General features: G+C 47.5%; 1 protein-coding gene across 1 annotated transcript in view; it reads right to left on the bottom strand.

Moving 5' to 3' along the window:
- The window catches only part of GPR107 (G protein-coupled receptor 107), a 58,921-nt gene that overhangs the window by 22,954 nt on the left and 13,380 nt on the right, over positions 1-22,587 (bottom strand). Inside the window, exons 5-14 of the mRNA XM_019971021.2 lie at positions 22,309-22,448; positions 20,683-20,720; positions 19,165-19,221; positions 16,466-16,576; positions 15,821-15,954; positions 11,522-11,597; positions 9,873-9,946; positions 9,365-9,482; positions 7,088-7,218; positions 3,643-3,686 (exon numbers count right to left, since the gene is read on the bottom strand). Of these exons, the coding sequence (XP_019826580.2) occupies positions 3,643-3,686; positions 7,088-7,218; positions 9,365-9,482; positions 9,873-9,946; positions 11,522-11,597; positions 15,821-15,954; positions 16,466-16,576; positions 19,165-19,221; positions 20,683-20,720; positions 22,309-22,448 (923 nt within the window). The remainder of the gene's footprint in view (positions 1-3,642; positions 3,687-7,087; positions 7,219-9,364; positions 9,483-9,872; positions 9,947-11,521; positions 11,598-15,820; positions 15,955-16,465; positions 16,577-19,164; positions 19,222-20,682; positions 20,721-22,308; positions 22,449-22,587) is intronic.

The raw sequence follows: 22,587 nt of genomic DNA, 5'->3' as shown, positions 1-22,587 counted from the left end.
CATTTGTTTCAGGGCTTTTGAAGCTTATATGAAGGCTAAGATTCCCCAGAACGCATCCTCTGAAATTTTCCTCAGAAACTCAAGGGGGTGGGGGGGAGGGAGACGCTCAGAAGCAGAGACTGTTAATTAGACACAGGGTGTGTATCCCCAAGGCACCCTCTGAGGTAATGACACTGGAGAAAGAGAAGGGAATAGGAAGGCAGGCTCAAGGGCAGAGACGGCGATTCCTGGCAGGCTTGAAACGCAGCGGCAGCAGAGTCGGACGTGCCTGTGAAGACTCCGTGAAGCCGCCTCTCAGAATGCATCGCAGCAGTGACTCTAAATGACAAAGGACGTGAGAAGAGCCACCGTGTGTGACAGAGGAGACAAACGCATGACTTCAGGACAGTGGGCAGCTTCGCCCTTCATGCTTTCCTTCATACTCTCTCAGCTTCAGTCAGAAGGAATCCAGAGACGAAGAAGTCAACAACTCCAAACCCACCTCTCTGAAAGCACCGTGAACCCCAAGTGCAGGGAGAACGACGACAAGCAGCGCTTCCCCCGCTTGCCATCAGTCAGCCTGGACGGCACATTCTTAAGAAGCTATCATTCTTAAGCCAAGTCACTGTCAAGGTCATGTAATTAGTCAGTGGAATAATGAGCCTAAGAATAAGAATCAAAGTGTCAGGCTCCATCCAGCGAAAAGCTTCCAAATCCAGTAGGAGATGTTATCGTCTACGGGCTTCACTCTGTCAGCTGTCTCAAGGATGGGCAAGATCTCAGGAAGGGCGAACGGAGGAGCAGAGGGGCAACACCGAATTCCAGACCCAGGGGCCCACGGGCGGTGTGCTCATTCGAGCCTGCCCGTGCCGCCTCACCGCTGTCCTGGGCGGCAGAGCGGGGCACGGCCACTCAGCAGTCACGCCTGAGGAGGGCCTGCCAGCACAGCCAGCTGTCCCTGAGTTCTCTGCAGGGGAGACATCAATCGCAGGGACACAGCTGCCCTGACTCTGCAAGGGTCATAGTTTTCAAAGTACATAGTGAAATATGCATCTGAAGATGAGCTCAAAAGCATCCCCCAGCCTAAGTCAGTTCAATGAAAGAACTCGGACCAAGAAGACACCCCTATTCTCATCTACTCTGTCCCCCTTTCAAAGGGTTTGAGATATCTGCTGATAGGAAATGGGTGCTTTCTTAATGGCCCGTCCCCCTGAGAATGGTGGACGCGAGCCCTGGTGTGCCCTCACGACTTCCGGCTCTCAGACTGGCCCTCCACTCAAGAGGCCCCTTGCTGTCACCTGGTGGAAGGAATAGGAAACTGCCTCGTGTGCCCTCAACGATGACAAAAGCATGCCTGCTCCACGATGCTTCTCTTCACTACGGATGTGGGCGGACAGGGGTGACCCCTCCTGGCTGCACCATCTACCCCACGGAGAACACTTCACTGGATGCTCAGCCAACGGTCAACTTCTCATGAAATAAATGGTCACAGAGATAATTAACTGCCACAGTCACCCTTCAAGTCCTCTAAAAGGAAGGTGGAAAAGGCAGAGAGGCGTCAGAGGGTCAGGACGGCGGAGAGAACGGGAGCAGGCAGCGCTGAGGAAGAGCCAGGAACTCCCCAAGGGGAAGAGGAAGACAGATAAAACTGAACTGGAGGACATTACCCTTGGGGTTTTTAGACATTTTCAGTTGAATAGTCAGAAAAATGAACCCAGAACCACAAGTGTAAAAAGATTAAAACAAAAAAGTTAAAATGTCACATCTCAACACATTAAAGTCAGAGAAAGATCTATTAAGTTACAAAAATAATAAAACAGGACTCCCCTGGTGGTGTGGTGGGTAAGAATCCACCGGCCAACACAAGGGACACAGCCCATGCCTGGTCCGTGGAAGCTCCATGTGCCCCGGGGCAACGAGGCCCACAAGCCACAAGTACTGAGCCGACTTGCTGCAACTGCGGAGGCCCACGTGCCTCGAGCCCACACTCCAGAACAAGAGAAGCTGCCGCAGTGAGAAGCCCACGCCCCGCGACTGAAGAAAGACCGCGAGCAGCAACAAAGATCAAACCCGACCAAAGAATAAATAAGTAAATAAATACAGCAGTATGTACACGTTAAAAATAATAATAAAACTAACTTTACATACAACATGCATAGAAGAAGGAAAAAAATAAAGTCAAGAAAACGCCCAAACAATACGTATTCCCAGAAGGTGGGTTTTTTTTTCTACTTTGGATTCTCTTGTTTGTGCCAAGATGCTTTATGAAGACTCTCATTTGTGGTTTGTTTTCTGTAGCTTTCCTTTATCCATTGAGAGAAGGCAGGAGAGTTCTCTGATATCCACGGCTCAGAGGAAGGCTATGTAGCCAGGCTAAAAGCAAAAGATTTCTGCAGAGCACAGTCCAGCTTCAGCTCACTGAAAAGAATCTATCACCGAGGGCATTCCAGAGGGAGAAGGGAACCCAGGGCCAAGAAGACAGTAAAAAACACAAGAGAGCTATTTCCTGGGACAAGAAAGAAAATGAGCTGGCACATTCTGCGAGGGGTGGGCCTGTGGCCCCCCGGGGAGCCGAGGGACCTTGGGAGCCTGGAATCTGAGCACTGACTGGGGCTCCCAGCCTGGCATGACCCTCACACACCAAGCTACCCACAGCAAGACCCGGATAGCAGGAATCTCAACAGGAACTACTCTGGGCCCCGGACTGTGTACTGTGCTCTCAGTAAGAACCCCAGATTGTGCCTGACACTGGTGGGAAGGCTTGAAGTCAGGTTAATTCAAATTAGAGAAAATGATATGATACTCGTTGTACAGCAAGTGTGAAGGAGGATTCCTACCTACTATTAACCAAATTTTCCAAAATGAATCCACATTACTTTTACAATCAGAAAACAGATCAACAACATATTTTATCTAACGACAAGTGAATAATCTGCCTTAAAGAACATTAGTACAGCACTGGGTGTGTGACTTCATGGATCCAGAGGCAGGTGGGACCTTTGCGAGTCTGGCTCTTTGACCCCTGTGGCCTGAAATCCCCACTTGGCCCACGGCACCCTGCAGTCCTGGACATGATTCAAATAAGCCCAGAGACACACACAACACTTTCTCTGTGGTTTCTTTTCTGACTTAGGAGGCCGGGTCGGAAAACCAAGATGCAGGAGGGTTCTAACTGCACGACAACTTAAAAATCAGAGCGCTTTAGAGGTTCTTTCTGGCATCAGTCTCTTTTTAAATTAATACCGACACATCTATTTTGAAAGTGTGTTAAGTCAGCAGGAAGGGACGCTTTACACATAGCCATCCCAGATCCATAAAACCTTCTGTTCGCACGGGGAGGTGTTATCTGGTCCTTCCAAGACAACGTTTGCTCCTCCTGACTCAGTTTTGAGAAGGTGAGGATCACACTCACGAATGCAAATGCGGTGAATCATCTGGTAAGCAGTCACCCCCAAGCCTTATACAGCTGGGCTCAGCAACGCTCCCCACCTGCCTTGCGACCCAACAACCGGGCTGCTCTTACAAAGCCCCTGCCCACCCACCCCTCCCCACAGGAAGTCAGCATCGTGGGCCCCCGCCTTCCCTCTCCCCCTCCGCAGTGCCCAGGCACGAGGCTTTAGGGAAGGCTGGCCAAAAGAACAAAAAGAACACAAAGGAACTTGCCTTTTCCATCTGTGGCTGATGCTTCTTGTAAATGCCTGATTGACCTAAAAATAAACATTTGCAGAACAAAAGGTTAGCTAATGAATTTGCATTCCTCTCCATTTTCAGAGCTAGTAACTTGAGGCCTTGAATTTCTCCACAGAAACTGAAAGGCTGGAATGGATGACTTTATAGAGCACTCCCTAGACATGGTGATGGTTGACAACCAAGCCTCAGGCATGTGTGGCTCTCAAGCCTGAGAGTTAAAGACGCCCTCTGCTGGCTGCAAGAAGTCTGGCAAGGGCCTGGTGTGAGGGGAGAGATCAAAACACAGTCGTGAGCAGTCTGCATCTTCTGTTGCTGCTAAGTCGCTTCAGTCGTATCCGACTGTGCGACCCCATAGACGGCAGCCTACCAGGCTCCTCCATCCCTGGGATTCTCCAGGCAAGAACATTGGAGTGGGTTTCCATTTCCTTCTCCAATGCGTGAAAGTGAAGTCGCTCAGTCGTGTCGGACTCTTAGCAACCTCATGGACTGCAGCCTACCAGGCTCCTCCATGCATGGGATTTTCCAGGCAATAGTACTGGAGTGGGGTGCCACTGCCTTCTCCATTGCATCTTCTGTTAGGTCGGTGCAAAAGTAACTATGGTTTTGCACTGTTGAACTTTGCTGTTTGATTTTGGAATACATTCTTAAATAAATGTGGTTATGTTACACATCACTTTAATGCACATTCCTCGCTTTATTACTTGCTGTTTATTTTATACTTATTTTAAACTAGGGAAATGACTACCATTCCTTCAAGCATCTTGACAACTTCTTGCAGGGAAAATGCTTCCAGAACCAGCAGGAGGCAGAAAATGCTTTCCAAGAGCTCGCTGAATCCCAAAGCATGGGTTTTTATGCTACAAGAATAAACAAACTTATTTCTCGTTGGCAAAAATGTGTTGATGGTAACGGTTCCTATTTTGATTAATAAAGCTGTGCTTGGGCATAGTTATAGTGATTTAAGGGCTTCCCTGGCGACTCAAACAGTAAAGAATCCATCTGCAATGCAGGAGACCTGGATTCAATCCCTGGTTTGGGAAGATTCCCTGGAGGAGGGCATGGCAACCAGCTCCAGTATTCTTGCCTGGAGAATCCCCATGGACAGAGGTGTCTGGCAGGCTAAGTCCATTGGGTCGAAAACAGTCAGACATGACCGAACAACTAAGCACACACAGTGATTTAAAATTCACGGTCCAAAAAAAAATTTTTTTTAAATAAATAAATAAAATAAAATAAAATAAAATTCACGGTCCAAAACTGCAATTACTTTTCACCAGCCTAATATCTAATCTGTCCCACAGCTATACCCGCACCCCAAACGGACTAAGACAATGCAGGTTCAGGGAGCTCACCTGCCACCTGGAGAGAACGGACCCTATAAGGTCACAGGCCGACCTCTAAAGCCTAGATCTGGGGGCTGTGAGCACAAGGATTCATGCAAACTTCTAACTTTGCTGAAAAAATGCTGGCCTCCAAGGAGTCTTTTCCAGCTAGGAAGTGCTGGCAACTAATTACCATTAGTACAGTTCAGACAGGGGAACAGGAACGTTCTTAAGGAAGGTGTGGACCAGCATTCCAGGCAGAGCTGAAAGGCACGGAAGGAGGGACTGTCTGAGAGGAAGGGCACAGCGCGAGCAGACCCGCTGCAGCGGGAGGGCCGGGGTCTCATGGACCTGGGCTGCAGACCTAGCCCAGCCAACCACTCTCGACTGGACTGTGAGTAAGTCATTCCTCCCCAAAACCCTGTAGTCTGCCCACCTCGGAGAACCGAATGGCACAACACGTGAAATTAAGGAGCACAAAGATGACGCAAACCGATGCTGGCTGAATCTGAGTGTCCAAAAGAAATCCTGAGTTTCTTAAATTACCTCTCCAGTACTTGAGTTTTTCTCATTTTACAGCAATTTTCAGAACATCTACCGTGAAGAATCTTGCCATTTGGCATCTGCTCCTTAGTGTTGCAATCAATGACCAGCAGGAAGTGACCCCTTGTAGCTCCACAGTGCATCTCGGCCTTCCTCAATTTCCCAGGTCCCTTCTTTTTTGGCCGCACTCTGTGGCTTGCAGGATCCTAGTTCCCGGACCAGGGATTCCAACCGGAGCCCCCAGCAGTGGAAGCTCAGAGTCCTAACCACTGGACCACCAGGGAACCTCCCCACAGGTCCCTTCTATGTTAGTGTGCTGAGGGTGACAGACGTCAGAGTGGGGGCTGAGGCTCTGTTCCCTAGTAGGAAGACGCTCTTTCCAACTGGAGACGATGCTAGTCGTCCTGTTTCAAATGTGTGGGTCGCTATTCCTAAACAGGATACGGGGCGGTTGTGGAGACTAAGAAGACTCATTTATGCTCTCTCCTAAGCAGGCAGCTGTCTGCTGAACTGATATGTGAACATGTGTGATGTATGAGTTAGGTTAAGAGTGAATCTAACATGCTTGGGACTTTCCCGGTGGACCAGCAGTTAAGACTCTGTGCTCCAAATGCAGGGGCCCAGTCTTGATCCTTGGTCAGGAAACTAGATCCCACATGCCGCAACTAACATCCAGTGGGCCCCAATAAATTTTTAAAAAGTGGATCTAACTGACTGAAACGAGGATTACACTCCACTGACACCAGGTTCTAAATAATCGGAATAATGAACGACCCCATCAACTCCAGGAGCATAAAAATACTAATTCACTGTGCGGGGCACTGCAGTATGGGAACATCTCACTTCTGAGAGAAGACAGCTAAGTCTATTTTTTAAAACTTTATTCTAAAAGAACCGATTGCTTTCAAGTGGCCACAGAACTAGATCATAATGAGGGCGAGCGTCTGATTTCTGTGAGCCTTTCTTTCGCTACTTTCTTTCTTCCTATTGAAGCAAGAATTTCCTTCACTTGGATGCGCTCTGAGGATATTCTTCCTCTTCAGTCGCTGACTTGGCACTAACACGTCTTTACATAGTCAAAGCCCAGCACATGCATCTAGTCTGCCAACCCCAGGAGTGCAGCGAGTCCATCTGACGACACCACGTCTATGAGCTGAGAACTGCCCCTGGTTTCATGTGATGCACTTCCTCAGTTTCCATCTAACTTGGCAAGAAGAGGCCATCTGTAGGCTTCCTTCAACTTCAACTCCCTTTCCTTCAAATTCACACGGCTGTTTTATGTTGCTACTGAGTTCTCGTCTCCAAACCCTTCTCCAGCATCTGAAGTGCTAAAAGTCGGTGCCAGGTGAGCACTACTGCAGTCCCCTGAGGAACCTAACAGAGACACAAACTCCCCGGTCCAGCCTGGAGACTAACTCAGGTCAGCCTGGGACCCAGGAAGATGTCGTGGGCCCCGGGTGACTCTGACCAGTTTGGGTTCGGCGGGTCCAGCTGCCAGGCTGGATGGACATGCCCGTGGCGCAGGAGTGGCCTCCCCGCCCAGGGGCACTCACCACACCACCGGGAAGAGGATGGCCCCGCAGCACAGCAAGTCAACCAGAAACAGGGAGTCCTTCCACAGGCCGTACTCTGTCGTCCCCTCCTCGGTGGACTCTATGATGATGTAGGCCACATTGGCCAGGACCTGTGGGACACAGGAAGCGTGGACAGATCTTTGAGACAGAGCCCCGGGGCGGTGGACACCCGGGCCTACAGGCTGGGCTGTGCTGCTCCATCCTGTCATTAAGCGATTAGCATGCTATGAAAAGTCCCTCGGCTGGTCAGACAGAAGGCAACAGTTTAAAACCTGTGACACCTCTGAGCACAAGGGAAACACATCCGATGAACTATTCTTCGGAAGATTATCACTAGGTAAGAAAGCAGAGGAACCCCACCTCTGCTCCATGCAAAGTCCGTGGTCCCAAACACTCTGCTTCACTGCTCTCCAGGGAATTCTCCATAGTGCCACAAAAATGGGAAACCCGTCGTGCTATGACTTAGAAGGGTAGTTTCTCTTTCCGTCTAGGACATATCAGTTAAATCATCACTGAAGCCACACTTAATACAAATGCAAAAATTAGCCTGAAATTTCAGTCTCCCAATGACACCCAGCCTCTGGGCTCCTCCAGAAGCCTGGTCCGTTGTACAAGTCTGCATCTGTGGCTCCGTCTAAGAAGGCAAACTGGGAAATAAACAGCTGAATTCCATTTCGCCTTCAGGTCGCACGCTGGACACAAGGCACGAGGGGTTCCCGAAGCACTGGTGTGGGACCAAGCGCCAAGAGTGCTCCTGAAACGCGTGTCTGCTTCGCCCACTCCCTACTCAGGAACGTGCACTGGCTCCCATGACCAGAAGGAAACAGTTTCAACTTGTCAAGGCTGATGTTCAAGGACTTCCCAGACCAGCCCCTGCATTGAAATACTCGTAACTTCCTTGTATTTGACTGTCTAAATGGCCTTGCTTCCTCAGAGTGACCTGCCTTGTAACCTTGTGTTTTGTTCCTTCTGGGGAACAGAAGAGGGAAAGCTGGGAAGAGCCTCCATTACGTCACTCCGGGCTGCGTGAAGAAGAGTGGGGCTGAAGGGGAGGGCAGCCGCTCCTGGGCGGAGGGGGAGACGGGGCAGGACCCCAGCCACCGTCTCCCAGCTCTTGAGGCCTTGGCAGGCTGGAGAACACTACCCGGCAGAGAAGTGGCCGTGGTGGCTCAACAGCCAAGGCCCGTCCAGCACCTCAGCCTCTCCTGCTCGCCCCACGTTGTCACGTTTGCCTCCGTCACGTGCCCTTCCTTAAAATCTAGGCCAGGCCCATCTCCACCAGACAGCTCTTCCAGATCATCTGAATTGAAGTGAATACTCTCTCGTTGGAAACCTACAGAGACCGGTCTGTAGCATTTACGTGGCACTAACACATGTCTGTGATGATTGAAAGTGAAGACGGTTTTGCCACAAACACTGCCAAACCATCAATCACCAGGTGAGTGGGCTGCCCTGGGTGCCTGGGGAGTGGCACCACTCCAATCCTCACCCGCCACACTTGCAGTGGGCCCCAAACAATCACGGGCGAGAACGACTTTATCAATCAGATGCTCTCTGGCCAAGCAGAGCTGAGGAGCTGTGTGTCCCTGCCGGGATCTGTTTATCATGCATCCTTCACGTCCAGCTTCTACCTCCAATAAGACTGCTACGCGTAAGACAAAGTTCCTCTCCTGAAGGGCTCACAGTTTTATAAAGCTGGCCTCAGTCCAAGGCCCCAGACACATGCAGCTCTTAATAAACATTTGCCCCAATGTCTCGTATTCTACCTTGTGGAAACTCACTGGTATCATTCACATTTTACAATAATTTGCTGGGAATTTCCTGGCGGTCCAGTGGTTAGGACTTAGTGCTTTCACTGCCATGGTCCAGGTTCAATCCCTGGTTGGGGAACTAAGATCCTGCAAGCCGAGCAGCACAGCCAGAAAAAAAAGAAATCGTTAACCAAGTCATGGTGTACCCAAGCTTCTCTGCTAAGAGGACCATCAGATGCAGAAAAGGCAGCAGTACATTTCCCTAACTTCTCAGCAGCTCCCTGTTCATGTGCTGTTTAAAGACGACGGATGGTGGAGCATCTCCCAGTGCAAGAACCTGAGATCTGGGTCCATCAGAATCCAGAAAGACAGGCCCAGGCTTCAACCCCAAAGGCAGAGGAGGGGGTTTTCCAGGAGACCCAACTCCCTCTCCCCAGACAGGCCTGGAGCTAAGCCCAACAAAGGCTCGAGAGAAGGAGGACGAGCAGGGTTAGGGATCCTTTACCTGCAGCGGGATGACAACCATGAAGACCTTCTTGTCTTTATCAGAAAGGATGTGCTTAATGAAAGCCCAGCCAGTGCCGATGAGCGCAATGGTGATGAACAGCAGTGCCCCCTTCAAGCTGCAAAAGGGAAGAATGAACAGACATCAACGGGTCTCTTTAGCCTTTCACTCTGAGTCACAGTCTACAGCTCATTCTATGGTTTCATGCACTTCCTCCAAAAGACAGATGGCCAGACATAGGGAACGCACGTCAGTGAACAGCGTTTCTTTTCCGGCACAGAAATAGTTAGCTACACGGCCCATTGCTGTGCTGGAAGGCCCCTTTGGGAACATGCTGACAGCCCCAAGTTCTCCAGTCAGGACAGCCATCCACATGCCGCACGACGGCCCTGGAGGGCGGGGCCATCTCCCTCGCCCTGGGGCAGGTCTCCTGCAAGCTCGGCTCCCCAGCCTTGCCCAGCCATTACGTCACAGGACGGGTACTTCCCGAGGCGCTCTCAGTACTCACAGGTGAGTGATGTAGTACACCACAGCCCACCCTTCAATCGGGAAGCCCTGGGAGGAGATGTAGTGGTAGTCGATCTGCAAGAAAACAAGTGCGTCTCAGAAAGGTCGTCTACCAATGCCTTACCCACAGGAAACGCCACCAGAGGCCCTTGTGATGGGGATACCCGCCCCCACTCCCTAACCCTGCACTTGCGGACGCACAGTGAAGCGTGTGAGTGCACTGCGAACGGCAGGGAGCTTGAGAAACTAGAGGAGGGCTCCACGTCACTAACCCCTAGTCCAGGTCCCTCTCTTTTTTTTTGGCCCCACTGCATACCATGTGGGATCTTAGTCCCTGACCAGGGATCGAACGTGCAGCCCCTGCAGTTGAAGCATGGAGTCTTAACCTCTGTTCCGGCAAGCAAGTCCCAAGGTCCCTCTCTTGAGGCAGATGATTCACTCTGGCAAATGGCTGCCTATTCTCTTCTTATAAGAAATCTCCAAGGGAGTCCCTGGTAGTTAGGAGTCCAGGTTTTCACTGCTGGGTCCCGGGTTCAATCCTTGGGCAGGGAAACTGAGATTCCGCAAGCGGTACTAAATGGCTAATTAATGAATTAATATATAAAAGTAAAGATGTAAAAAACCAAAAAACAAAAAAATCCTCCAAATGTCACAGGTATTTTCAATCCCAGGCAACAGCTTTCTCTCTCATAGCCTTGCTGCTTACATAAGAAATAACTCAGTTAAAAAACCTATGTGGAACCACCCAGCTTCAACTCTATTTTCTTTGGGGGGAAAAAAAGAACCAAACCTGTAAATGTAGAGCTACCTGAAGCTACCAATGAATTTCCACTAAAGTGGCCAGCTTCAGTAGTGCCCCAAATGCTTGCAGGCAGGACGCCCAAAGCTGACATCAGTTCCTTCGTGCACCTTTCATTCCTCCTCACGTGGCTGTCTGGATATGAAAGTGACCCAAGAATCCCATGACTCGTCATCTGCATGATTCCAGAAGGAATCTTTTTACCTTAATCCAAATGGGAAACTAGCCAAATAATCGTCATTTCTTGAAACTACAACTGGATACGTTATTACTTTTTCTAGGACAACATTTTTAAGGGCAGTAGGCTCCTGAGAGTCTGGAGACTGTCACCCTCACAGATGGGGCCCACAGATATCTCGCAGGCCTACAAAGTGGGGAAGCTGTGATTGTCTCCCACGGGCTGGCTCATTTCAGTCTGCATCGGCACTAAACATTCAGAGCTTGACTCAATTCTTATGCCTCAATCTTTAGAGTGTCAGTTTCCTCTCAAACAAGTATGCTAACAGTGAATTTCAAATCAAATGGGAACATGGGGGAATATTTCAAAAAATAAAGGAAGCTGTGGAAACAATTCATGAGGTGGCCCTCTAATCTCAAGAAATGACTAGAAGGGTGAAAAAATAAACACCTACAAGAGAAAACTCTGAGTCTGTAGATAATATCTAAAGATGTCTTAAGTCTAGCACTAGGGAGGCTATGATGATTTATCCCATGACCAGCCCTTCCTGGACCAAAGCAGGCTTCATGGCAAAGGCATTCTTTTATCTGTTGTTGGATGTAGCCTGTCTTCCAACTTATTTTCCCTGATAGTATAGGTATTTCATAAATGACTCCAAAACATGAATACGTACTGCGTGGAACACCAAGGAAAGAGACTTGGTGAAAGGAAGGGCAGCCATCAGCCAGTGAATTTTAAATACATCATTCCTATAAAACAGAAAGAAAAGAATTTAAGGACAATTTTACACTCCCAAAGGATAGCTGAAGCCCCACCCATCATATATTTATAAGGAAGTCGTAAATATGATCTAAGCAAACCACAAACACAAAGCTTTTTTAAAAAGTGGTTGCTGCCAGCAGAGAAGGCGTGGAATGGGGTTCCAAGTCATCTCTACCATGTAATCCAACTCTGTGAATGGAGCCAAGTTATGCACAATGGGTTCCCAGGCCTGATAAGATAGAAATCTAAACAGGTTGCCAGTTTCCTCTCCGGAAACCACCCTGGAAAGCCCACAGAGGCAAGAAAGAGGCAGATGGATCTATGAAAATGGCACAAAATCCCCAAGAAGGCAGAGGTGACTGGGCACAGCTCTAGGGAAAATTGCTAGCCCAGAGGAGAGGTGGGCTTGGTGCTAGGTAGCAGGGATGGTCAAAGACCGTGCCCCTCTCTGTCCCCTCAAGGCTGGAACCTGCCAAACACACCAGGCCAGTGAGACACAGCACCCACTCCCCCCCACATCCTCTACGGGCACTAGTCCACCCTCAGGCTGCCAGACATTCAATTCCTCTACCCCTTCCCGCCTCGCCCTAGGAGTTAACCTGTGAGACACACAAAACCATGACAGAGAAAAAGTTTTAAACCCTATGAAAGAAAGCAAAGACTTGAGGAAGAGCGACAGGGGGAATTCCCACTCTCTGATATCAAGACAATCTGCAAAGATACACCAGTTAAAATATGGGGGACAGTGAGCATCAGAGAAGTAAACCAACAGAACAGACTAGAAAGCTTATGGATAGATTTGTGCATGTATGGAAGCTTAATATTTAAGGTGACACCAAGTCAATGGGAAAAGAAGAGGCTGCTTAATAACTGGCACTGGAGGAAAAAAAAAACCAACCTCAGCTCAAACCTATATAATAAATGAGGAAAGCTGACCTCAGCTTCACACTTACCTATACCCCAGGGGATTTGGCTGCTAAACAGAAAATAGACATTTTGTGATCTGGAGTAGGAATGGGCCTCTCAGGATCCACGAGGCATGACCCAGAAGGCTACAACTACATGGCCTCGACTCCATCAACGTGAAAGATTTTCCCTCAACAATTCAACTGGGAAAAGAAATCGCCAATGTCTTAAGACATACGAGGGACTGAGACTCCAATGTGCACGAACTCAAGCACAGCAACCAGGGACAGACAGCAAACCCGGCAGAAGGATAATGCAAACACGGGCCGTCACACGGGGAAGCCCGGGAGGCTGAAGACACGCCAGAGAAAACCAGGCACCGGCTCAGGTGTCAGTGCTGGCGCGTGCAGGAGCAGCACCACCCGCCCAGGCCCTGGGGGAAGCAACCTGGCAGCGCTCGGTGAAACTGAAGAAGCGCACGCCCCACGCGCAGCGCGCCTCCTTCCGGAATGAACCTCAGAGGCTGCCCAAGCCGTCTGGGGACAGGCAGGCGGGCGGGTGACAGGGTAGGGGAGCAGGGAGATGAGAACAAGCTAAGGGTCCACCACGAAGGGGGCGGGCAAGCAAAACGGGGCGCCCACTGGATGACACGGAGGAGCTGAACAGCCATGAACTGGGCGCACATGCAGCGATGTGCCTGCATCTTAAAGAGGATGTTACCAAGTGAAACAAGGTACGAAAACAATACCTACAGACAGGACAGTTCATATAAATTAAAAACACATTCAATACCAGTAAACGTGATTTGTTTATCAAGATACACAAATACCCCAAAACACAAACGAAACACATTTGGGCGGCTGGCCGTGGGTGGGAAGGAACGAGAGAGGGGACAGGAAGTCAAACAGGAGAGGGCCTTGCACAGAACGATAAGGAGGGCGGGTCATGAGTGACGCACACCAGTTTCCGGGCTGGCTTCCTCCCTGGTTCTTTCCTGCTCCAGGGCCTACCTACTTGAAGGTCGAAAGGGAAGTCAAGGCCAGAGGAGTCTGTCGGTCCTCAAGAGCCAGGAGACTCGCCCAGGCTGCAGAGCCGGCAAGGGCTGGGCTCACCCTCACGGCCTGGCCCTCTCGACCTGCAGCCTGGGGGACAGTGGCGACGGGAGGTGAAGGCAGGCAAGAGTTCGAGCTCCGGGGGGGCAGCGACCAGGCTCACACACGGGCTCTACCCTGACCACCCTCCTCTCACGAGGCCTCAGAAACCTCTGCTGAAAATGGCACCACCACACCCAGCACCGTGCTGGGCGGAGAGCGGCTCCAAGCGGGCCAGCTGTGCGTGTTCCCTCCCCGGCTCCCCCTGCTCCGGGGCCACGACAGAACTCGCAGACGTGAGAGAGGCCACGACGGCACAGCAGACCAACGTGGGCCCAGGCCAGCTGTGCCCGGGACGCCAACTGTGGCTCTCACCTCCCCTCTCGAGGCCTCAACAAGCCAAGGCCCAAGTCTCTCAGCTCCCTCCAACTCTAGGGGCTGCAAGTCTCTCAAAGAGCCCTGGAGGCACATCCGTGATGTGACTCAAATCACCAACCCCCCGTGGCTCAAGACTCCTGGAAAAACACGGGGGGTGGGGGTGGGCAGAGGGCCAGAATGACATGTTTCTGGATCCACACTACACTTCAACAAGAAGTTTAAAATACACTGCCCAAAGCAGGTCAGCCTCGTTTAACCACAGGTTTTAAACTGTCATCACGGTTTTATATAAAAGTGAACCAGTGACAGTGACTGTTGCCTCGCTAAATAAAGGGAATTTAAAATACCAATGAACATCTGGCTAAGCTATTTTGCATGTGCCTCATCTTTGCATAGCACTCTGATTTGCAAAGCCCTCTTGTACAAGTCATTTCAGGGGAAATCACATAAGAAATCTGAAGATCTAAGACTTTGAGAGGAAGGCAGATTATGGCAGATTATGACTGTTTCAGTTATGCAGCTGAGGAAAAAGAGAATTACAGAGTGAAGCCAGGTACACTTCAATCAGTAGCAGCAACAGTCAGCATTTACATTTGAAAACCAGGTTTCCAACTCCTAGTTCTTACTTGTCTACTAAAGGTAAGAGCAAAACCTTAACAACAACAACAAAAAAAACCACCCTCCACCATCTTTTACGGCCTGAATTTGCAGGATTCTTTTTTTCTTATTAATGGTTTCCCGATCTCTAGTCCAAACATGATTATGTAGAGTCCTTCACAAGCAAACAAGACGTTCTTTGCATCCAGTGGGTGTAAAAGACTTACAACAAACAGGAAACAGCAAACCGCACCCAGCAGAGCCCAGTATTCAAGCTGAGCCATGTCCACTAGAAGACAGGCAGGCTACCAGGGCTTAGAGGTCTCCATTTCTGGCCCACTGCTCCAGAGGAGGCATCTGGTATTTGGGGTACTCATTTATTGTGTGAATTTAAATCTCTATTATGATACTGTATTTCCATACCTTCCTTTACACAGTTTATGGACTTTATAACAAACACTATTCTTTAACTGAAAACTAGCATTTTGTTTCCACTTTGGGGGAGGGACACAGAATTAATCACTAGTTCCACTCATACGCTGCTGCTCCCCTCAAATACCAAGAAGAGGAAGTTAAAGACTCGGGGGTTTCAGGAGAAAGGCCAAGAGTCAGGCAGGTAGGCCTTGAAGAGGTTTTCTCGAGCTTCTGGAGGGCAATGTCTACCCTGGCTGGGCCTTCAGAGCTCGGCAGCAGCTCCAGGCTCCCACCAGGCCCTGGGCCACGGTCACGCCTCTTGTCTTAAGAACAAATAGCCCCTGAATGTGACCAATGCATTCACTCTGAGTCCTGAGCTGGGGTGTCCTTGCTATGGAAAGTGAAGTCGCTCAGTCGCTCAGTCATGTCCAACTCTTTGTGACCCCGTGGACTCTAGCCTACCATGCTCCTCCGTCCATGGGATTTTCCAGGCAAGAGTACTGCAGTGGGTTGCCATTTCCTTCTCCAGACCTTGCTATGGAAACACTTGGCTTATATATTTTACTTCGATTGTATGTTACTAAAGTATTTGGATTTGCTTTTTAAACCAAGCAATAGGAAGTAAACAAACATCATGGCATGCAAAGGCCTCCCACACTGTAAGGCTTCTGCAGAGTCCCCCTTGTTTCAGGGAAGATGCCCTTTGAAGAGGACGGGACTGCTAGTGACAAGGTCTCCTGGTTGGGAAGACAGCAACAGGTGAAACTAAACAAACACATCCCCAAACCCTGGGGGCTGAAGGGCTCAAGAAGGTGATAATTTACCGTCGTTTTCGAAGGATGTGAATCCAGATGGTCCCAGAGAGAAAGAAGAAGGCGGCCATGGAAATGTATAATTTGGGGAGAGGAATTTCTCCTGCTGAGAGGTAGCTGTCAGGATTCTTCTCTGTGATCTCGATCTGAAACCAACATGAGACTATTTTCACTTTTCAGAAACAGATCATCCCATATTCAGTAATTTGGAATCTCTGCTATTTCACAGAAGCTCAAGAAAGTGAGTACCGGAAGGTAACAACCATATTCTTTTAGGAAACAGAGCATAGATGACTTATAGACGCTGTGACACTTTATTTTTCGGCTGCACCCTGAGGCGTGTGGGGGTCTCAGTTCCCTGCATCCCCGCCTTATTAGTGCAGAGTCTTAACCACTGGACCACATAGGAAGTCCAAACAACCACATTCTTAATGCACAGGCTGAAGTGTAAACACATCCTAATATAAATCCCTTATATTTCCTTTTGAAGAATCCTCTGCTGAAGTATGCTGGCCACTGGCAGAAATGTTATTCTGGCCATGTTTTTCTCTAACTCTGCTTAAATGTTCTTAAAACTGCTCTTAGAAAGAAAAAAACCATCTTGCATTTTACACAGCTGACAACATCTGTGTGGAGCAGTTTTCATATGGTACTCACATCAAGGCTGAACGAAAACTTGTCATTAGACCAAGCGTCACTTCCAAGACATTTATGAAAATAAAGACTGTAGAGGCCTTCTTGGTCATCAGTGCTGATGTTAAAGAAAAACTGAAAATGAAGAAAAAAAAAGTTTAAGGATATCCAAATCCTCAGCTAAATTTTTAAATCTCAGAAAGAAATCATGAATACTACGAATAGAAGAAAACAGACCGTTTACTTAAGTTAATCAAACTCTCCTAGAGCAGAGTTCCAATACACTTTTTCTTATTCTATGATACCCTCCTAATATTTTAATGATTTTCAAGCGAACAGAAAAGTAGACTGGCTTATACGGTCAACAGCTATGTACCCACTACCTAGACTCTATACTTTACTACACTTCCCTTATCACGTATCTATCCATCAGTGATGGGTTTTTGCCAAAGTCTGCAGAGCTAACTTAAGATGCGGTTACCTAGCTTTCAAGCCCACACATTACTGTTTTGCCCTTTAGGTAAAAAATACTTCTAAGAAAGAAAGGAGGTTCTTCTGGTACTTGAAAAACTAAAGGACCAGTATTTCCTCATCAAAATGTACCTGTATGATTTTAGACAACAGTAACAGAGGCTACATCTACTATGTTTAGAGATTTTTCTTTGTTTTTCAATATATTTCATGTATTCAAGTGAAGCTTAATGTAAATCAAAAAATGTTATTTATATATATACACACATATATATAATCACAGAATGTGACTGCTTGATCAATTCTAGGGAACATTTTACTGCAAGTCTAAAATATTAATATACTGTTTAGGGCTACATATACAAGTGGTGAACAATGAAGAAAACAAGGAAATGGTTATGGTAACATCTTTCATGACAGGAGTCACTCTAAAGAACATGAGGGACACAGGCATGGTAAGCATGGTCTAGTTCCTGTACCAGGTGATGGCTATGAAGGTGATTACTGATAATCACATGTACTCAAGGTAAGTACGATACACTCTTCTATAGGTACCGTACCTCAAAATTTTAAAGAAGGGAAAAAAAGAGACATCTGTAAAAGGGGACTAATACAAGTACCGACTTTCATAGCTTGCTGGGAGGATGAACTGAGACAAGGTAAGGTGTGAGTACTTAGCAGGATGTCTGACATTCGTTCATACATTCATTCATCTCAGTAATTACTGATAGGAAGACTACTAGGGCCAGGCCCAAGATAAGGAATTTCACACAGAGCAGCAAGAAAGCAGACAGAAATCCCTGCCCGTATAGTTACCTTCTAAAGACAGAGAAACAATAAATATAACAAATACAGTATGCTGTACGCTGGAAAGAAGTATTAAGAGAAAAGGTAGAGCCGGGGGGTGGGGGGTGGGCTGCATTTGAAACAGTGCAACCGGAGGAAGCTTTGCTGAAAAGGTGACATTTGAGCCAAGACTTGAAGGAGGAAGAAAGTAAGCATGAAGACTCTGTGGACGAGCTCTTCCCCAGTGGGGGCTGCAGGAGCAGAAGCCAGGCTTCACCTTCCCCAGGAGAAGCCAGGCTTCACCTTCCCCAGGAGCAGCACGGCGGCCGCTGTGGCTGCAGCACAGCAACACACAGAGCGCGGGGAGGAGACAGGACTGAGCTCAGAGTCGACAGCGGCCAGACCAGCGTGCTCGGAGACCAGCAGGAGGACTTGGGCTTCTACTATGAGACAGAGGGGAAGCTGCTGAGGGTTCAGAGCAGATGAGCACCCCATAAACTCTCAAGTCAGCTGTTAATACCGATGGCTACTAAAGTTAAATAACATCAACACTGTTACAGCAGCAAAAGAATCTACGGTGAGAACTCAGACCTGCAGATGCAGGGGCGGGGGCCTTTCAGAAGTGGTACAAATACAGAGAGTCTTGAGCACGGGTAAGGGCAGGGTGCAGGCCATTGTCAGAAATGACAGAACCACACACTCAGGAGCTATGCATTTCACTCGAAGTGAATGATGCCTCAATGAAAACTGCTTAGAAAAAGAGGTAGTTATTCTTACAAGTTAATGGTAAGAGACTATTTGTACAGTGCTTTACAAAGCACTTTTATTTTTAAAAAATGATACACCTAACCACCCTGTGAGATGGGTGTCATCATTTTCCATTTTCAGATGATTAAAGAGTGAGGTTCAGAGGTTAAGTGAGTTGTCCAAGGTCACCACCTAGCATGTGGGCTCTGAGATCCAATTCAATGTCCTACCCCACACCCCACACACAGGCTGTGATGCTGCATGAACACTCGTGTGCAGTTAACGACGGTGACGGCTGAGCAGCTCACTCAGGCCTCTAAGTCTCAGTGAACTCGTCTCTGAAATGACAACATCATCCAAAAGATGACAATCATCCTTTCAGGTGGAGAATTCTGGGTTTCTGACACACTCTGAATGGGAGGCAGTGTGGGATTAGACAGGCAGAGTTGTGGGGACAGCCAGGGAGAACCGGGTTGGAACCTGGGCCTTGATGCTCACACTGGATACACAGTTATTCTCTCTCAGAGAAACATGGTTTGATAAGCAGCGGGTAACAATATCCACCTTGGAGGTTTGTTACGGAGAGAGTTCCTATATTCAAATGACTGGCACACAGCATATGTAAGTTGTTATTCCTAAATTGAAAGTTTCTTTAAAAATTCACCCTTTTACATGGCAGAGATAAATTCTACAAAGCTTGACTCAAAGAGATTACGTACCTGGAATGAAACCGCCCCATCATTATTATGAACAGAAAAGGATTTCTCTCCTGTTGCCTAAAAAAGACATTAACAACCTATTTTAGATGAGACCATCCAAAAAAACATGCTAGTAAAAATAAAAATTTAAAAGCTCCAAAACATGTTTTTCTAAAATCCTAGATTCGCTGGTCTTCAAAAGCTCAATGGAAAAGAAATTCACCATCTTTTCAATATGAATGAAATCCTGTTTTACAAAAAAAGGTAAACCTTTACCCGTTTCCTTTTCTCAGCTACCTCTCCTGTCGCCCCAACAGCCCCCTGCTCCCCGCTGAGCACCTCTCCAGTCTTACAGCTTTAGTAAGACAACGGACGCCAACCCAGGCCACGCCTCCACGCCCAACGTCAAACGACCGACACGCTGCCGCGGGCGCAGCGGACTACAGCCAAGTAACAGAGAGGACTACTGAGACGTGCGACGACACAGGAACCTCCGAGACTCACCCTCCACGAGAGCACCTAGGGACAGGTCAGCGGCACCTCAGGACAGGAGGGGACGGACACGCCGTGGTGCTGGTTTCACAGGCGCACGTCAAGTCAGAACTTACTCAACTGCCACTTCAAATACGCACAGTTTGTAGTCTAGCAATCTTACTTCAATAAAGCTGTTACAGTGAAACCCTGCCATCTGGATGCTCCATCACTCAAATATTAAGATAACCCAAACTAAAACTTTCCCACGTGTCCTTCTGTTATTTCTGTTCCCCACCTCGCTGGGGGCAGGAAAGCAACCCCCTCTTCTCCCCGCTCCCCGCCGCCCTGGCCTCCCAGCCTGCTGCTCACTTCCTCCACATTCCGAAGCTCGGCTCTGGCTCAGATGCTCAACACCCGAAACCTGCACGGTTACGACGGCACTCCTCCTGGTCCCTCTCAGGTCCCCGGCCCCCTCACCACCGCCACCCTGCACGCTCCTTCTGAACAACGACTTTCCCTTAACATGTTCGGTATCACGTTCCATGCTGACCAAGGACACACGATGACTTCCTGTTTTCTGTGCATCGATATCTTCAATTTTTTGGCCCTCTATAATCTAAGATACCTCTCTCTGGTCCCAAATATATGTTATGTTTTACTTTCGGCAGGCCAGTGCCCAGCACTCGTCAGTGCTCATGTCCACTTCCAGTCTTTGCTCATGATGGTCTTCAGCCCCTTTCTTCTCATCTTCTTCCCCAAACAATCCACCACACTTCAAGCCCCAGTGACATCTCCCTCCAGGCGACTCTCAGATACCCCACTTCCCTCTCCCCTCACCATCTGAGCTTCTATCACATAAGGGCTGTGTAACTCAGCACTCAGTCTTACTCTGAAATTATTTCAGAGCATCCAAGTTCTCTCCCCAAACAGAAGGCAACCGCCTGCAGACTGAGCATGCAGATGTGTGTGTGTGTGTGTATACATATGCACAAGGACAGTCCTACATGCATGTGAGCACACACACCTGGAAAAGCTGAGAGCGCACAGGTTGGGGTTAGTTCTTACCTTTGAATCCACGGTACTTCTTTTAGACTTTCCACTTTCTAAAAGAAGAATCATTTAAAAGATATTATTGCATGATTCAGCTCATAAGTATAGTACGGTATCACTTTATGAGACTCTAGCTCATCTAACATCAAATAATTCAAACAAATAAACAAAATGGTGAGGCCACATGCCATCTTACAAACTTGCAATTCCTCAAAACCCCAAACACTCTTGAGCTGTAGAAGCCGCAAATTGGACATGTTCTATTACGAACACAATTTAATAAATGGCAACACTCAGCATCAACGAAGGAAATCGTCTCTAAATAACCTAGTGCATGTAACTGCCAAAGACACCACGTGGAATGACTTTCTTTTTTTCTAAGTAATGACACTTGAAACCAGATCACTGTTTAAAATATATACGTATGAGATTTATTTACATATGTAGAAAAAACAGCAAATATTACTAGCATAAAGCATACTTTTTTCTCACAGCAAGGAGTGTAAAGAGTGCTAATGATTTCTTTCAATGAAAAGAGAGGGCCTCTGTGTCTTATTTTTACTTAAGTCGTTCTTTCTGAGGAAGAAACTCTCAAACTATATAGGAAGGGAGAGAGTTTCAGAATAAAAAGAAGGACGAAAATGTTCTGCCTAGGGAATGGTCACGTGAGCTCAAGGAACCTAGACGAGGAGAAGACGGTGCACATACATGGAGCCGCACCATCACACACGTGGAACACTCTGCACGTCTTTTAGTGTGTGTTAGAACGTTGACAAACTGAGAAAATAATACATAAATAATACTGTAACTAATAAAGTTATCTTTAAAGACCTCATATAAATTACTAGATAAACCTGATGGTCAATAAAAGAGGTGATAAATCTAAACTGGTAAATCAACATAGGGAGAAAAAGTGCGATCTCAGTGATAAGAGTGACTTCAAAACCAAGGACACCCCTTTGCCTTTCACTTTAGGATTTAAAAAACAAACACAACCAAAAACCCACTGCTGGCTAGGACTTGGTGATGTGGGTGCTATGATTATATATTTCCTAAAAGGAGTATAAATTCACACAACTCATGTGGAAAGGAATGAAAATATGTATCAATGTTCCCAAAAGTATTCATATCTTTTGAACCAGAAATTCCAGTTCCTGGAACTCAGCCTAAAAAAAAACGTTCTACATATGAAAAAAAAAAAAATCTACAAATAAAGACGTCTGATGCACCAATGCTTTATAATAGCATCAAAATGGAACTATGTCTCTTTAAGGGAAAATGCCAAGCAAACTATAGTATCCATTTAATGGGGCATCTGATAAGTATAAAAAAATTTTTAAGCTGAGTGAACAGGGATCTTATAAAATTATAAGATGACTATTAATTTTTAAAATCAAATGTTCTAGACTTAGAAAACAAGTTTAGAAGGAAATAGAAATTACTGATTATTCTAACATGGAGAATAAGGAAAAATGACTATTCTTTCTCCATCTTTCCTGTATTTTTCTTTGTTATGCATTTTTATATCACCTCAAAAGTAAAATAACGCTAAATAAAATCATGTTTGTTTTTAAGTAGGAACAAAAATGGATCTAGGAAGCAAGGTAGTGAAGGAAAGGCTAGTGTCTACCTTACAGTTACCTTGTTCTTTCGGAGCCTGGCTGCCTGATGAGACAGGGTTAACACCAGGCTCCTGGCTCTGACCAACAACCTTCTCATCCTTGGTAAAGATGATCTTTGGTAACTGGGCACCAGCTTCTGGTGGAGATCTTATTTTCACTCTATATTCAAGTAAGACAGAAGAAAAAGAGAAAGAGATCAAAGTAAAGCTTACGGCAGGTAGGTGTTGTCAGTTAGGTGTTGTTTCCAGCTCTAAGCCCATCATCTCATGCAGTCCGTGATGGACTGGATACAGATTCT

This window comes from Bos indicus, chromosome 11 (assembly GCF_029378745.1).
Source record: "Bos indicus isolate NIAB-ARS_2022 breed Sahiwal x Tharparkar chromosome 11, NIAB-ARS_B.indTharparkar_mat_pri_1.0, whole genome shotgun sequence".
Classification (NCBI taxonomy): domain Eukaryota; kingdom Metazoa; phylum Chordata; class Mammalia; order Artiodactyla; family Bovidae; genus Bos; species Bos indicus.
This window is presented reverse-complemented; position numbering and strand designations above follow the sequence as displayed.